At 41.7% G+C, this 16,488-nt stretch overlaps 1 protein-coding gene across 1 annotated transcript in view; it reads left to right on the forward strand.

The window, feature by feature from the left end:
* Nucleotides 1-16,488, forward strand: part of ift80 (intraflagellar transport 80 homolog (Chlamydomonas)) — a 43,612-nt gene that overhangs the window by 14,201 nt on the left and 12,923 nt on the right. Inside the window, exon 9 of the mRNA XM_054793401.1 lies at nt 15,399-15,578. Within this exon, the coding sequence (XP_054649376.1) occupies nt 15,399-15,578 (180 nt within the window). The remainder of the gene's footprint in view (nt 1-15,398; nt 15,579-16,488) is intronic.

A 16,488-nucleotide genomic window follows, 5' to 3' on the forward strand; every position in this document is an offset into this window, starting at 1 on the left:
CTATTACTATTAATGAATAGTTAATATTAATATAGTGGCACCGAAATGAGGCGTACTGACAGTGACAGTTGACATTGTTGTTCTTGACATTTAGTTTTCATCTACACAGACAACGGCTATAATGCACACTGAATTTTTTTTAATTAATACATCTTGTATGTAGGTTTAACTAGCAAACTGTGTTGTAGCGTAGTTTTTAAGTAGCGTAAGTTGAATGTACTGCATAGTTTTTTGCTGGCGGTGTAATTTTGAGTCTGTTGCAAACAGTCCCTTTTAATGAAAAGACATTAAAGCGCAGTTTGAATATGAGGCAACGCAAAATAACATGGTGTGCCAGCACAAAACAAGTTTTATGATCAGTTCAACAATACGTTCTCATCCACAAATTCATAAATTATTTGGGGAAAAAGTGTGTGCAAAGTTTTTCAGCACATGTTATATCTGGGGAGTTGAATCAGAGCATTTGCATATGGACCTGGGTGAACAGTGAAACCAGAAGTTAAAAATCCAGCGAGTTCAGTTGCTCTGATTCAACACTCAGTGGGTCAGTTTAATAATAAGAGGACCATTTCTTCTGTAGACCACCCCTCTGCCTGGGCCAATCGATCAAATTGAGCATTAAACAGTACCGTTTAACTGTACCAGGTAGTCCTCATTGCGGGTGGAATTGCCCCACATAACACCATGTGAGCTTTTGCTTTATGCCGCGCTCTTCTCCAGTAAATATCTAGCTGTGTGTTGGACGGACGGCACCTTAAGTCTACCCTCGATGTCCTTCCCCCTCCCGTTCAAGCTTGACCAAGTTGCCCATAAACATGGCACGCAGTCGCGGTGGTGTTGCAAGCGAATAGCACTGGAGCGAGGCGCATTCACGGACATTGGGTCATTACACTATTTATTTTGGCCCCGCAACCCACTAGTTGAGAATCACTGATCTAAGGCAGTGCTAGATGACAGTGGTGCTCACACTAAATATTGACACTTTGGACACGTTCACTGTGAAGTGTACTCACTTGTGTTGCAATAATGGCTGTGTTGACTTCTTTCCTTATTTGTGCACTGACTACTCTTAACGTACCTGTATATCCATTACAGTATTGTACATTGAAAAGCTATACTATAATAAAAATAGTTGAGGGTTGTGCTGACTTTTTGAGATACAGTACCAATCCGAGGTTAGCATATTGGCCAATACAGGAACAGCCTGGAGATCGGGAAGACCTGGGTTCGATTCTCCCCTGGGCATTTCTGTGTGGAGTTTGCATGTTCTCCCCGTGTGCGCGTGGGTTTTCTCCGGGCACTCCGGCTTCCTCCCACATTCCCAAAAACATGCAGGTGAGGTTAATTGGCGACTCTAAATTGCCCATAGGTATGAATGTGAGTGTGAATGGTTGTTTGTCTATATGTGCCCTGCGATTGGCTGGCGACCAGTCCAGGGTGTACCCCGCCTGTCGCCCGAAGTCAGCTGGGATAGGCTCCAGCATGCCCCCGCGACCCTAATGAGGATGAAGCGGTATAGAAAATGGATGGATGGAGTACCAATCCGAAGCATATAGCATATTGAGCTGAGCTGAGCTGAATCGAGCCAGTTCGTGCAAACGTGACTTTACATTCTGACCCTCTGTACATCTGCCCAGTGTTCCCTATTTCTTGGCAGTGTAGCCTCTTACTTTTTACATTAGGGGAAGCATATACCTTAGGCTCTTTTTGTGGCAGCCGGGATCCAACCACCACAACTAACATCTGGAAATAGCTCCTGCTGGAAGGGAATGAAGCTTCTCAAGAGTGAGCCACTGTTGGATGGAGTATGAAACGGCAAAAGAAACTGCTGTCGATTTATTAGTTGGTGCGTATTTATCTGTTTTTATCACATGGGAAGGGAAAAGGCAGCAGGCATTAGGGGTTGGAAAAGCAGCAAGAAGGGTTCCACAGTAGAGTAGAAGTGAAATAAGTAGTATATGGATTTGACTAAGAAACATCACGTGAAAGCAAAAAAGCGTATGTTTGGGGAGCGTGTGTAACTGAGAACTAGAGCAAGAGTGAGTGAGCGTGGTCAAACAAAGAGAATCCTGAGTCAGCAACAGAGCAGCTCTCTCTCTTTCCCTCCCTTTACCAGTCTGTGCTCTTGCATGCTATTTCTTGCTTCCTGCCTTTCCCTTTTCTTCTTTTTGGCTTTGGAGGTGAGGCTGCTTGAGTAGCCCACTCAAGTCATTCTCTGATTTCCTCTTTGTATTTGTATGTAAATTGTTCGTTTGGACATTTTGATTGAGGCCATCAGTTCCACTGTTGAGTAGTACTTGCATGTCGACTACACTGTCATCCGGACAGAATTGGAAGAGTTCTACTTTGTATTGTTTATGGTATTGTGTGTGTGATTCTAAACTTTTTTTTCTTCCAGAGTGTATGAAACAGTGCATACATACAGGGTTGACCCCAGTGCTTTGTACAAGCACCTATACTGTCCAGGTTTGTTTTGAGTGAAAGGCACTTGTTGACACGGTATTACTTTTACACCTCTCAAGAGTTGTGCTAAATGCACGCCTTGTTGGAAAGTAAAAGGGAGGGTTGCATAAAAAATGAGTGCCTTTAGGGGGCTGATTGGTGGGGGCTTGTCCAATATATCCTGTAAAGTTGGCCTAAGAAGCAAGCCTGGGTCTACATAAAAGATGTTGGTTTCTTTTTCACTCAAGTTTCTCTCCCTCACTCTGTTTTTGTCCCTTTCTATTTTTTTTGCATGTCACCACCATTTCCAACCCCCAACTCCCAGCCCCACTGGCAGATTCATCATTCTTGGCAAAATCAGTAGCTCTCCTTGTTAAACAAACATGTCACACTTTCAGAGAATACAGGGATGAAAGAGGGGGGATGTAAAAGTGTAAAAAGGGTGTCACTGGGTAACCGATGCAGTCAGATAATAGGACTGTGCATCGGGTGTATCTTTTCAAACTTTGCTGCCAACACTGAGTTCATTAAGTGGTGTTATTAAAGACTATTGGCTTGAAAAGGGTGTAAATTTGGCTCCTTCTCTTCTTGGCATGTTGATCATAGCTACTTTCACACTGCCCTTAAAAGCAGTTTTGTTTTTGCCCTGTGCATTTCTATTTTGAACACAGAATGGGAAGGCGGGCCTTGGGAGATGAAGTCGACCCGTGCATTTTCCAACTTCAGAGGTAGTATCAGACGCGAGACTGTGCGAAAGCGTATCTTGCAGTGCTAAGAAGCTAATGATGGTTAATATAAACACGGCACCTTTTGGTTTTGCTCTCATCTTTCATGAGCTGAACTCAAACATCTAAAACTTTTTCTATGTATACAAAAGACCCAATACGCTCAAATGTTCACAAATCTGTTTAAATCTGTTTTACTGAGTACTTTTCTTTTGCCGAGATAGTTCATGCACCTCACAGGTGTGGCATATCAAGATGCTGAATAGACAACATGATGATTGCGCAAGTGTGCCTTAGACTGGCCACAATTAAAGGCCAATGGCTGTTAGAAGTTGCTTGTTCATTGGCATGAACTGGAACATGCTGTCATATACTGTATATACGCCAATCTAGAGCATCCCAAACATGCTCAATGGGTGATATTTCCGTTGAGTATGCTGGTCATCCAAGAACTGGGATGTTTTGTATATAGATCCTTGCAACATGGGGCTGTGCATTATTATGCTGCCACGTGAGGTAATGGTCGTGGATGAATGACATAACAATGGGCCTCAGGATCTCGTCTCGGTACCCCTGTGCATTCAGAATGCCAAAAATAAAATGTACATGTTTGTTGTCCATAACATACGCCTGCCCATGCCATAACCTCACCGCCACCATGGGCCATGCATGCCAAACAGCATCCAATGTGAGCATTTGCCCACTTGACGACATGCAGTCAGGCCGACCCCGATGAGGACGACAAGCATGCAAAATGCAGAGCTTCCCTAAGACGGTTTCTGAAAGTTTGTGCAGAAATGATTTGGTTATGTAAACTGATTGTTACAGCACCTGTCCAGGTGGCTACTCTCAAGATGGTCTTAAAGGTGAAGATGCTGGAGGTTGTCTTTTATTGTGGACAGCCTAAAGCGCACATGTGCAACAGGTGTGTCACAACAATGAGATCTCACGAGATTAAACTCTGACAATATTTCTCGTTGAGAGAAAATCTCTTTTACGGGAAGAGGGCAGCCAGGAGTCCATCAGAATGTGAGCTATGGCATCACTACTGTGAATGATAATGCACGTAATATGGAAGTGGTAATGCACGAGGCAAGATTGGATCTGCACATTAAATGCTTTACGTAAACCTTGCAATCCTACCTGCACTTGCAGTTCCCAGCATCACTCGCTCGCGACAGTTTTTTCCATCAGAGTTAAACAGCTGCCGTGGGGTTAATGTTCAAGCCGCAGCTGTAGTAATTCTACATTTGATCAAAGTTACTTAAGATTTTTCTGATCAAAAAACACGCCCGCTGCGTAAGACTTCTATAAAAACATGTGATAGTAGAGTAATTCAGACCTACTTCTGGTACCCCACACTAAGCATCATGGGAACTGTAGCTCTTGTAGCGTAAACATGAAGCTAATCTACTGCATTGTACCTGTATTGTTTTGTGACTCAGTTAAATAAAGTCTGCTTGTCCGGTCCTATATTTTGTAATTTTCTTAAAGTACCGGTAGTGTAAAATATTGTCTCGTCTTGTTCGTATCAACTTGTCTTGTGAGCTGAGTGTATCGCGACGCCTCTACTGTGCAATAATCAGCTCACTACAACCATGCTGCTAAATGAATACCACTTAGACATGATCAAAATTGATTAATCAGTTAGCAATATTGTGATAAAAGTCTTGTTTTGGATCACAATAGCGAATTCAGATGTACAGTATGTAATGGTGTTGCTTGTCAGTGTATATGCCATTTGCTGTGTTTATTTATTGTTTCACCAAACTGCATCAAGAAAAGTAGGTTCTCTTTTAAAGGTTTCTATGTTGTCCCCGCAAACATAGTACATAATCACCTGATCAAGTGATTAGTATTATCGTGACACTTTTGTGACCTAATAACCACAGTGTTAAAGCTGGGTAAAGGGTCTAATTTGTTTTGACCCCTTTGTAGCATGCCAAAACATAACCAAATACCCAAATTGTGCATGTGTGTTTGTGTGTGCGTGCGCGTGTGTGTGTGTGTGTGTGTGTGTGTGTGTGTGTGTGTGTGTGTGTGTGTGCGTGTGCGTGTGTGTGTGTGTGTGTGCATGTGTATGTGCGCTTGAGAGCGATTGCAAGCACATGTGTGCATAGTTGGTGCTAATAGAAGTCTGCTGTCCAGCTCACAGCTGTGTCTTGCTGATGAGTCCCAGGAGGCCCCAGCATGTGTCTATGGTTACTATGTTAAGGCTCTAACATGAAACCATGTGCAGATCATTACCCTCCCTCCCTCCCTTTCTCTCTCGCTCATCTCTCTCTCTCCCTTACACACTCCCTTGTGCTCCCCCCCCGCCTGCTCTGTCTTCTATCTATCCTCTCGCTGGCACCCCCACTTCTCCCTTTTCCGCTTGTACTGCCAAAGCTCCAACTTGTGCCACTCTACACTTATGAGTGTCCATACTGTAGGTAAGTCTTGCAACAGAGACATCTGTAGAGCTCCCTCACGCTTATGCGTGCATCGGCTTTGGCTTATTGTTGTGTACCACTGGAGATGTACTTGAACAGTACTTGAACAGTTGCATAATCACACATGGCTAAATGTTCTTTTGTACTCAAAATGTTTCTAAGCACAATTGAGATTAGATAACATAAGTAATACATTTGAACAGTTGATTTGTTTATCAGTGATTTTCCCATAGATGACAGTGGAATAAATCAAACTGTTGCTATTATAAACATTTTATTAACTGTACCAGCAACGACAACCATTACATACATTAATCACTGTTAATAAATAAGTCTCAACTTTTATATCAGAGGTGTAATACAAAGGTGAGTCACAGTACAGACGAACTACTACTTAATAAAGCTAATCATACACTGTAAATTATGTCAGTGTACTACAAAAGCCACTGAGTATGACCCTTCTTTTGGAATAAGTGTAGCAAAAATAAAAATCAAAGAAAAGGCAGATCTGGGGTCTCACAAATTAAATGGCAGTTCAAACTCCAAAGTATGTGAAACCTGGGAGCTTTAACCTGATAATTTCGACTGAGGTAAGAATTTGCAAATAAAAATCGTGTGACTTTATTTATTTTGCACTTGACAAAAAAAAATCACTAGAGTAGTGATTCCCAATTCTTGTGCTGCAAGAGGTGCGGTGTGCTTGAAATAATCCAATTTCATTTAATATGTCAGAAATTGAATATTTATCATCTACAAATAATGTGTTTGTGTTGATCTATCTATGTCTGTGATGTATAGTGACAGACAGAACAATTAAATGCTCTTACATTATATGGTAGGAGGTACATAATTAACCTGTGTGTGTACCTCTTCTCATTTGTACAACATTTTTGTTTGGTGGTATGTGAGTTTTCAAATTTAAAATATGTCCCTTGGCTCAGTAAATGTTGGGAAACTCTGCTGTGGAGAAAGCCACCAGTTCAGTTTGCTTCAGTTCAATCTAATGTAAGTTGAGTAGCATTTTGTTTCCTTTTGATAATGCCATTGTATGGAATAATTACATGGCAGCGTACTGTAGACTCTTTTTGTTTTTGTATTTAGCAACTTAACAAAGATGTACTTGTCACATTAGAATTGTTGACTCTGGAAAAAGACATGGATCTGTGGATAAAGCCCAGTTCAATCATCTAAACCTTGTTGCCAGTCAAAGCTGTTTCACCATATTGGTCTCAGTGGTTGTGAACATAGTCCACAGCTATTCTTATCCTTGTAGTCAACCCCATTTTGAGTAGAGGGGTCACTGCAAGCTGACGTTTACAAGCCCTCATAATCCCCCAAAAGATTGATGAAACCCCATCCAAAACCACCTCTCCAAAACAACTGGTTTTATTTATAGTTCAACTCTTGCTCACGCTTACACCTTACAGAATCGGTTTGGGCTTAAAAGAGAAGCTTAGTGTCAGCGTTTTCATGCACCTTGTCTGTTTATGGCCAGATACTTGTATATATGTTTAGTGTCTATTACACTCGCACATGTGTGTTGTGTTTATTGTGTGTGAGGATTTACGCTCAGTACCTGCACTGCCAGGTCCGGTCCTGCACACAGAGCCACAGGCAAACTGAAGCCAGCTGGCTTTGCTGAGCATCGTCCAGCTGTTGTGATTTATGTAAGGCAACCCTCCACTAGTTTGGCTCCCAATTGCACAAAGCTAAGCTAGCAGTTATTTAGCCGATCCACACAACCTTTTTGTCTTCTAAAGAGATGGTTTCATTCCATTTGTTTTATTTAACATTTTCTTAATTTCTCATTGAATAATGCATAAATCTTAATGACGGCTTCTCAATTAGGTGTCATTCTAGTTTCTCTCTTTTCAACATCTATCGGAACTTCAGCAGGGCAGCAACCATACCAAATCGGTATTATTAGGTAGAGTTAGGCAACAAGGAGACATTTTTGGAAGCATTGGGGTGAATCAAAGATGGTCTTACGATGGTATACGCAATAAGCACATACAGTACATTCAACTTCTGCTACAACTGTAACTAAAATAATGTCACTTTATAGTTTATGTTACTGCTTGTGGATTACAGTCACACTCATTTCTACATTTTGGTGTAGACACGCAGCCAAAGCAGGGTTGAAGAGGTTCACCAATTAACGCTAATAGCAGTTGAAACTTCTTTCGCCTCTGATTGACAGGCGTGCCAGAGATGATAAAGGGCTAGGAAAACATCAGCGATGGGGAGGTCTCACGCTTCCCCTCTTCTGATTAGCATTTTCTTGACGTGCATCAAGGGGAGTGTTTGCAACATATTTAATGCCAACATAATGGGGCTGAATCAGCAGATAGCTCCACTGGGAGCTATTAGTGCAGACATGTGTCATTAACCCCTTCCTGGCTCACACGCTCAAGCCCGCCCATCCCTAATTCCTTCAGAAGGAGCTGTGCAGGCCACAACACTCTTATGGAGTACAAGGCTGTAGAAGAAGGACCCAAACTAAGTTAAGATAATTAATTACAGTACCTTACAAAAGTCAGTACAACCCTCACGTTTCAGCAACCATTTTATTACATCTTCTCAAGGGACAATAGTATAGACATGAAACTTGGACATAACTTTGAGTAAAGCTTGAATAGCAGTATAGATTTGCTATCCACTGACTATCAATATTCAGTGTGAGCACCATTGTTATCTATCACTGCTTTTATCTTCTTGGGCATGGAATTCACCAGAGCTGCATAGTACTGGAATCCTCTTCCACTCTTTCATGATGACAGCACAGGTGGATGTTAGACACCTTGCACTCCTCTTTCTTCTGCTTGTGGATACCCCACAGGTTTTCATTTGGGTTCAGATCCGGAGGAGACATACTTGGATACTCTATCACCTTCACCTTTGGCATCTTGGTGGTGTGTTTAGCCTCCTTATCATCATCCTGTTATCCTATCATGCTATGCTTCACAATGTCACATTACAAATTGGAATTCATCTTTCCCCTCAATGAACCGCAGCACCCTCCAGTACTCCCCAGCACTCATACAGCATCGCCACATTTTCTCTGTAATATCTGTACTGCTACTGTATCCCAGAGGATCATTCTAGACTCTAGGGTTTGTCACATACATGCAACTAACGTGTGTTGGTCTGAGTCACATTAACACACACGTGTCAACATACAAAAACACACACACACAGTATGCATGAGTTTTTGCTTTGCTGAGCGATCATCTGTGTGTTGGATTACAAGACCTGGTCTTCTGCTGCATACACAAGTCTGCATGCCCGGCCACACATTGACCACTTTCTATACATCTTCTATGTGTATGAGCTCATTGTGAGTTCGAGGAATACCCCACCCCCACTCACCCACCACGGCTTGACTAAGAACTACACGTCATGTCTGTCACCTTCTCTCTGACCACAAAGCTGCCCATTATAGACGCAGGGGGGTTGAATAACAAGCGAGACTTCACCGCCCACCCCAAATCTTCATACACTGCTTCTGCGAGCCTCCTTATTTTGTACAATATTTTACAATACTTCCTTCAATTCATTGCAAACTTGTCCCCTCATTTTGTGTTATTCGATCAAACCAGAATTACTGTATTGACCGGAATATAAGACAACCCTGAATATTAGACTACACCACCTTTTCAGGAGTCGTTGTTCAAAATCAAAGACAAAGCTATTTCTATACCGCTTCTCCTCATTAGGGTCGCGGGGGCATGCTGGAGCCTATCCCAGCTGTTCTTCGGGCGACAGGCGGGGTACACCCTGGACTGGTCGCCAGCCAATCGCAGGGCACATATAGACAAGACAAAACTAGAGCCACATTTTTTTCTTTCAATCCATGTTTTCAGTATCACTGAAATAACAAAAATAATTAGTAGCCACATTTTTGTCTTTAAATCCATGTTTTCAGTATCACTGAAATAACAAAAATTATTAGCCTTCTCTGTTGTTTTGTAACTTATCCAACCTATGAGCCACTTTCTTCAAACAGGTCACTGGTGCATGTGAGTGAAAGGAAGAAAAGCTCTTGACTTGCTTTTGAAGAAATTATTTGGCATCCCCTGTTGATTTGCATGTAGAGATGCCCAATATATGTATATATTTTTACCAATATCTGATACCCCAATGGGCCGCACGGTGGTCTAGTGGTTAGCACGCCAATACAGTAACAACCTGGAGATCGGGAAGACCTGGGTTCGATTCTCCCTTGGGCATTTCTGTGTGGCGTTTGCATGTTCTTCCCGTGTGCGCGTGGGTTTTCTCCGGGTACTCCGGCTTCCTCCCACATTCCAAAAACATGCATGTTAGGTCCATAGGTGTGAATGGTGTGCGATTGGCTCGCGAGGGTGTACCCCGCCTGTCGCCCGAAGTCAGCTGGGATAGGCTCCAGCATACCCCCGCGACCCTAATGAGGAAGAAGCGCTATAGAAAATGGATGGATGGATACACCGATATGTCCAGCAGTTAATTGCCGATATCAATCAATGCGGATTTTGGCTGGCTTTCCTCACACTCACGTCAGGTCACATCTTGAACTAGGGGTGTCACAAGATCTCGCGAGATTAGAATGTGACAAGATTTCTTGTTTCGAAAAAAACTGTCTTGTGGGCACTTGGCATGGGTGGATAATAAATAATCACACAAGAAATGAAAATGTACTTGATCATTTTACCAGTCTCAGTATATTGCCATGTGCATGCCTGTCTGTTTTGCTCGTCTCACACCTCCTAACAGACAGCAAGAGAGTTCACTCTGTGCACGGAGAAATGAAGTCGCGTGCGATTAAAAGTGCCTCCCGAGCTTCGTGCCTGCTGTCCTTTTTTTGTGTTGAGCTTGCCGGTTATTGAAACTCTTAAGACCCTCACCTACAAATATATAAAATAATATAAACAAGCCAAAGGCGAAACTTGGAAATAATTCATGCATGTCATTACTTGCGCCACAATATCATTGTCAGAAAAATGATACGAATATGAACATCATTTTTATGCCAATATTATACACACATACACTCAAGCTCTTAAAATGAATGTTAAAAGAGTTGCAAAATTGTGTTTCCCATTTTGTGTGTGTGTGTGTGCGCACACTTTTATTACTCCTATGTGTTGTCTTATATTTTCTCTCACATGTACTTAATCTTGAAACTTTTTGTTGCACACATGTATACACAACATACACACACACACACACACACACACACGCTGGTTTGTTGGGCGACTCACGAAGGAGTAAAACAGCTCAATGTGTTAAAAACATTAGGTAAGCGTGAATCCAGCAGTGCTTCTTTTTGCCAGGTATCACATGTCCTGCTTCATTACAATCTGGTGTATGCATTCAGCTGCATCCGTCAGGCAATTCCCCCCACCCTCCTCCCTTAGGTGCTTTAACACAGAGTGGGCCATCTCAAAACGTTATCTGCAGAATAAATGATGTCCCTCATTAATGTTGAAGCTGGCCCAAACTCTGGATCGTCCCCCAGCACATGTCCACACATGTTGTGAATGTAAAAAACCCGAATAAGGAAAACAGCCCCTGCTGTGATGAGTGAGGACGGCTGGAGTTGTAGGAAAAAGGAGGGGGTGCAATTAAATGCCATTCAATTGAAGTTTAACAAACTGTCTCTTGTCTAGAAGGCAGTGCAGCTTTTATTTTTCCAGAAACTATTTTGAGTCCCCAAGATGACATTAACTACTAGGGAATGACAGCCCAATATGTCCATACTGGAGAGAGGCAGACCCGAGGAGATCAAAGCAGCTAACCTGTAACCTTTTAGTCCCGTCAAAACCAACTCGGAGGAAATAAGGCCACACTTCAGATCCTGCAGCTGTGCGTGCATGCGTGTGTGTGCGCGCATCAGGCAGCGAACACACTGAGCTTCTTTTCTCCATGCTCGCCACAGCACTTGGCCCGCTGAGCCCTCACTTGTCCCATTGCAAGAAACGTGCTGCATTTGGGCTACCGATGTCACTTTTTTCTTTTCATAAGTCATGTCACAGCCCTCTCGTCGATGTGAGCCCAGATAACTGATTGTATTAGTCCTAAATAGGCTAGTGGACAGAAAGAGAGGACATTTCAATTATGCTCCATATTTGTAAGTGGGAGACTTTGCTGAAGAAACACTACAACAGTGCAGTAGTTTGGCTGTGACAATCTATTATTGTTAATGATAATTAAATTGAGTTTAATATTGTTTTTAAAATGCGATATTTTTGCATTGTTTTGGCTTCCTCAGAGCACAGACCCCCGCAAAAGTCGAACTGAAGGCACTCTTGGAATTCCTTTGTTTCTTCTCTATATTATTATTGATTATTGTTCTTTTTATTTATTGATTATTGTTCTTTTTATTATTATTTTTCCAGCAACTAAATTTGGGGGATTTAACACACAGTGGAACTAGGGATGTCCCGATTTGATTTTGAGGATCCGCTGCCGATCCGCTGTATTTCTAAGATCGGAAAATACCAGCTTCCGCCCAAGATCGGGCCCATCCGGTTGCCGTATTACTTGGCAACACTGGGCCACCCTCCAACATCCTAGGTGCGCCTTAAAGCTGGTTGCCACTTGACTCCCGCCACGCACTAGAAGAAAAAAATGCAACACCACCATGCAGACATGTCTGCGGTGTACCGTGGTGAAGTTAGTTTCACTTTGGACGTTGGATATTCGGCTCCGTACCTCCAGCGGTACTTCCCCCGCAATGTGCCCGGACTGCTTTGTCATAGTGCAGGGAGATCATACGGGAAGTGCTGCTCTAACTGCTGGTTGTTTATACTATGGACCATCAATAAATTACTATTGCGTTGAAGAGAGTGTAACCGAGCGGGTGAGGATTCCCACTAATGGTATGGGAGTGCACAGTGAACAAAAGGACAGGAGCCGGAGCTGCAGGAGGCACTTTATTCTTAGCCCGCTCGTCTCTCCACTGACTCCCGTCAAGTGGCCTCAACACACACAACAACACTTGCGGCCTTCAAAATAACAGCACGTCCCGTGGGGGCACAAAATAAGGGCGTCACAAAAATAGCTTACATAATTTGTTCAAATATATGTTGTATATTCTAAATCACACCACAAATGGATCTATAACAATGTCAAATGATTAGTCCTACCCTAAAAGTATTTTTGCACACCCATTTTTTCCAATTTTTATCTTTTATTGGATAAGAACCTGGCTCACAGAGGTTTGTTACAAAAGCCAAACAATATTGTTGGTCATGCTGTGTAATAAAAAAGTAAATTCTGCAGTACTTTACTTTTTTTATGCTTTGAAGAGCTATTTTCATAACAATATTCAATCCCGCAAATTCATGAAACAAAAGCTTTTTATAAAAAATAAAAAAGTGATTGAATTGGCAAGACTAATAAAAAAAATCGGATCCGATCGGAAGTAAAAAAAAAATAATCGGGACATCCCTAAGTGGAACCTTTGCTAGGGTACACCCCGGTTAGGGTATATTTTTGGTTTATGTCAAAAATCTATGCAAAAATTTTGCCTATTATGTACATATCCAGGTTGGCGTACAACTTGGTGCACGTCTTGTCATGTTATTAATATACTGTGTGAGTCCAACTGTGTAACATTTTTTTTTAGCACAAAATGTCCCTGTTAGCAGCTTCCTGTTAACATGGAAACTGGAACCGGCCATCTGATGTTATCAGTGGTTGACTCTGCAGTTCTTTGCTAACTAACATAGTTACATCACAATTCCCATTTCTGATTGATTATGGCTGCAAAATAACCCACAATGGAGCCAATGAAAGTTGCAAGTGCCAGCATTTTGATAAAAAAGGTGAGAAACACTACTTAATACAATAAATAACTCCTAAACAATCAACTATACTTCATACTACTTACTACATACTTGAATCAAGGTAAAAGTGATGTTAAATGTTCATTTTTATTTGTCATTTATATGCATTTTATATTTAAAACTATTTTTGTAAAACTAAAGTGTTTTGTTAACATTTTTGGGTGTCAGGAAGGGATTAATTGGATTTGCATTTTTTGGGAAAGATTGAGTCAGAGTACCTTCTGGAACAGATTTATGATGCCAACCGACATTCTCCCGGGGAGTTGGAAAATATTAGCACCTGCCACCAGTGCATCCAATTGACACGATATCCGGTACACATGTTCATGATGATGGGACACACAAAAATAATCAAAGAACTTATTCTTTAGATACACGTCATCGGCCATTTTGGTTTGCAGGTGCCATTTTCCAGGATTTGTGTCATTTCCAGGGGATGTACTTTGACAAACTCCTATTTTTTGTTGTCATTTTGTTAAAATAATCGGCTACTTCTTGATGGATTGTTTATGTAAAACCTTAGGTGTCGGTGAGCGATAAATGCGCCTGTATCCTGCAGCCACTAAATTTAAAGAGAAAAAAAGATTTATACGTGAATAGGCCACACCAGTCTATAAGCCCCTGGTGTCCACATTGTAACATGGGATATTTAGTACACAGAAAGATGTTACACAGAAAGATTTTTTTAAAACTTTAATTAAATATATGCTTTCGGCCAAACAGCACCGAACAGTGCGTGTAATACGGCTGGTTAAACAGTAGCCTGCCAGAAAAGTCATTCATTGATGTCCTCGTCATCCTCCTGGGAACTAAAACCACTAAAGTCGTCCTCTTCATTTGAACAGCCACACAGTTCCCTCGCCACAAACGCTGCCCGTCTCTCTCCCTCTTTCGTTGTCGCTCCCAGGCAAATCAGTGCCCCAAAACCCATCAGCGGCAGTGACCTTCCGGCACGGCTCCACACTGCCAAGATCCACCAGCAGACCCGAGCAAAAGCCACTAGATTGTTGGCCTTCAAACTGAAAACCGCATCACATTCACCTCTCCACATGTTCTCCCTGATGATGTGCGGATAGATACTGAAATATAAGTCCCGGTACCTTCGATACCAAATCGTTAGGCTCTAAAATCGATCCTTAAATCAAAATATTGATGCTTTGATACTTCAGGTAATGTATATAATTAACATAAACACAGTTTAAAGGAACAAAATTATTGAGACCTTGTCTAAATGATATGCAGTTGTTTAAAATAAATAAGTACATTATGTATTATATTTTTTATTTCATGAGCTATGCTATCGAATCGAATTTTTACTCAGTATCAAATCGGAATTGAAATGAGTGGTATCACACACCACTAATGATGAACGCCGGAAATTACAGTACTTGGAAATGTTGTTTTTGTATTAATCTGCTCACTGAACCACCAACCAACCCAGCAGAAATCAATGCCTTCTTATTGTGCTTGGTGGAGGTAAGAGTAATGGTATAGAATCATGGATTTCAGCTGGGTTGGGATCGTGCCTGCTTAGCTATTTAAAGGATATTAAGGCTGTCCTTTTTTGACATGTGACACCCCTATCTAGCTTACTCCTCTCTCAGGTTGTACCACTAAATCATTTCCTTAAAAAAAAAACAAAACAAGGATTTGTTAGTCAGAGCCTGGTCCAGCCTTCATCTCAGCCCCCTCCTGTATGTGTGATAGATGAGGATAGCAGAGCACATGTTTACGAGCGCCACTGCTGGACTTGGCAGGACCACATGCTCCTTGGATGTCTCACAGTTCATCACAACTCACTTATTGACTGACTGGGCCTTCTTTTGTAGCACAATGCACATTATGTGCACGGGTATTTGACTCTCACCTCTTCCATAAACTTCTATTTGCTTGGAAGCACTCACCAAAGAAATATGTTTAAGGTTGTAATGAAATGCACATCACTGACACTGATGTTCCACCTCTACTTCCAGTGGTCCTACGCTTTGGAGAAACCCAACACGGGCAGTGTATTCAGCCTGGCCTGGTCTGCTGATGGCACACAGGTGGCTGGGGCCTGCGGGAATGGCCACGTCATCTTTGCCAATGTGGTGGAGCAGCACTGGGAGTGGAACAACTTTATGATCACTTTAACCAAGAGGAAAACCATGCAGGTAAAGAGAGCGACACACACGCACACTTTTATCACCGGACTGTTCATTTGTTAAGCCTAATGAGATTCAATGTAAGAGCTGTATCCACAATTCTGCCAGTACCAAGATGACAAGAATGGCACTCAGTACAATGCTGCCCTCCATCAAGGTAACAAAAATACTACTTGGTTCTTGAAAGGACAGATGTATGATGTAAGATGTAAGACCAATGTAAGGACTCTTTTATTTTATTCTGGGGTGGCATTTTATTATAACTGAATTGGTGAAAATATCCTAGCAAGCCTCGCTAAATTTTTAACATTTTAATGCATTAAATGCTATAACTATTGCAATGACGTTTATTTACCTAAGCCAAAAGAGGATGGCGCCTCAATTTCAAGCAGTGGAGAATAGGAAAAAAACTATTATTTCCAGAATAGGACACAACTTAATCTTTTTAACTCTAAAGGATTAAGCGGCACAGAAAATGAATAAATGAACTTTAATAATCATTTGGAGCGCATGACAAAGTGGAAAAGAAAATGTAGCTCTTTCACCACATGGTCATTTATTAACAGTATATTGCTTAACGCAGCTGCGACAGAACCAATGTTGTAACAGCCGTAAGGCGCAAACTGCTCAGCCAGCATTAATACTGCTGCGCTGATGAGTTCATTGTAAACAACAGTATGACAAGCCAACTAACATTTTAAAGCGTGTGCGAGGTAGATAAAGGTAGATAAAGCTGCAGGGATGCTGACCGCCTCTGATACAAGAAATGCAGCTACTACAGCATTGTGGAGTTAATAAATAAAAAATAAAAAAACAAAATGGGGAGGTTGTTAAAATCTTTTGAGCATTATCTTCATAAAGCCTTTTTTGACACAGCTTTATTGAATTGGACCTCATTATATTGCGCACCAAGTATGCA

The sequence above is a fragment of the Dunckerocampus dactyliophorus genome, chromosome 12 (genome assembly GCF_027744805.1).
Source record: "Dunckerocampus dactyliophorus isolate RoL2022-P2 chromosome 12, RoL_Ddac_1.1, whole genome shotgun sequence".
In the NCBI taxonomy this organism is placed as follows: Eukaryota; Metazoa; Chordata; class Actinopteri; order Syngnathiformes; family Syngnathidae; genus Dunckerocampus; species Dunckerocampus dactyliophorus.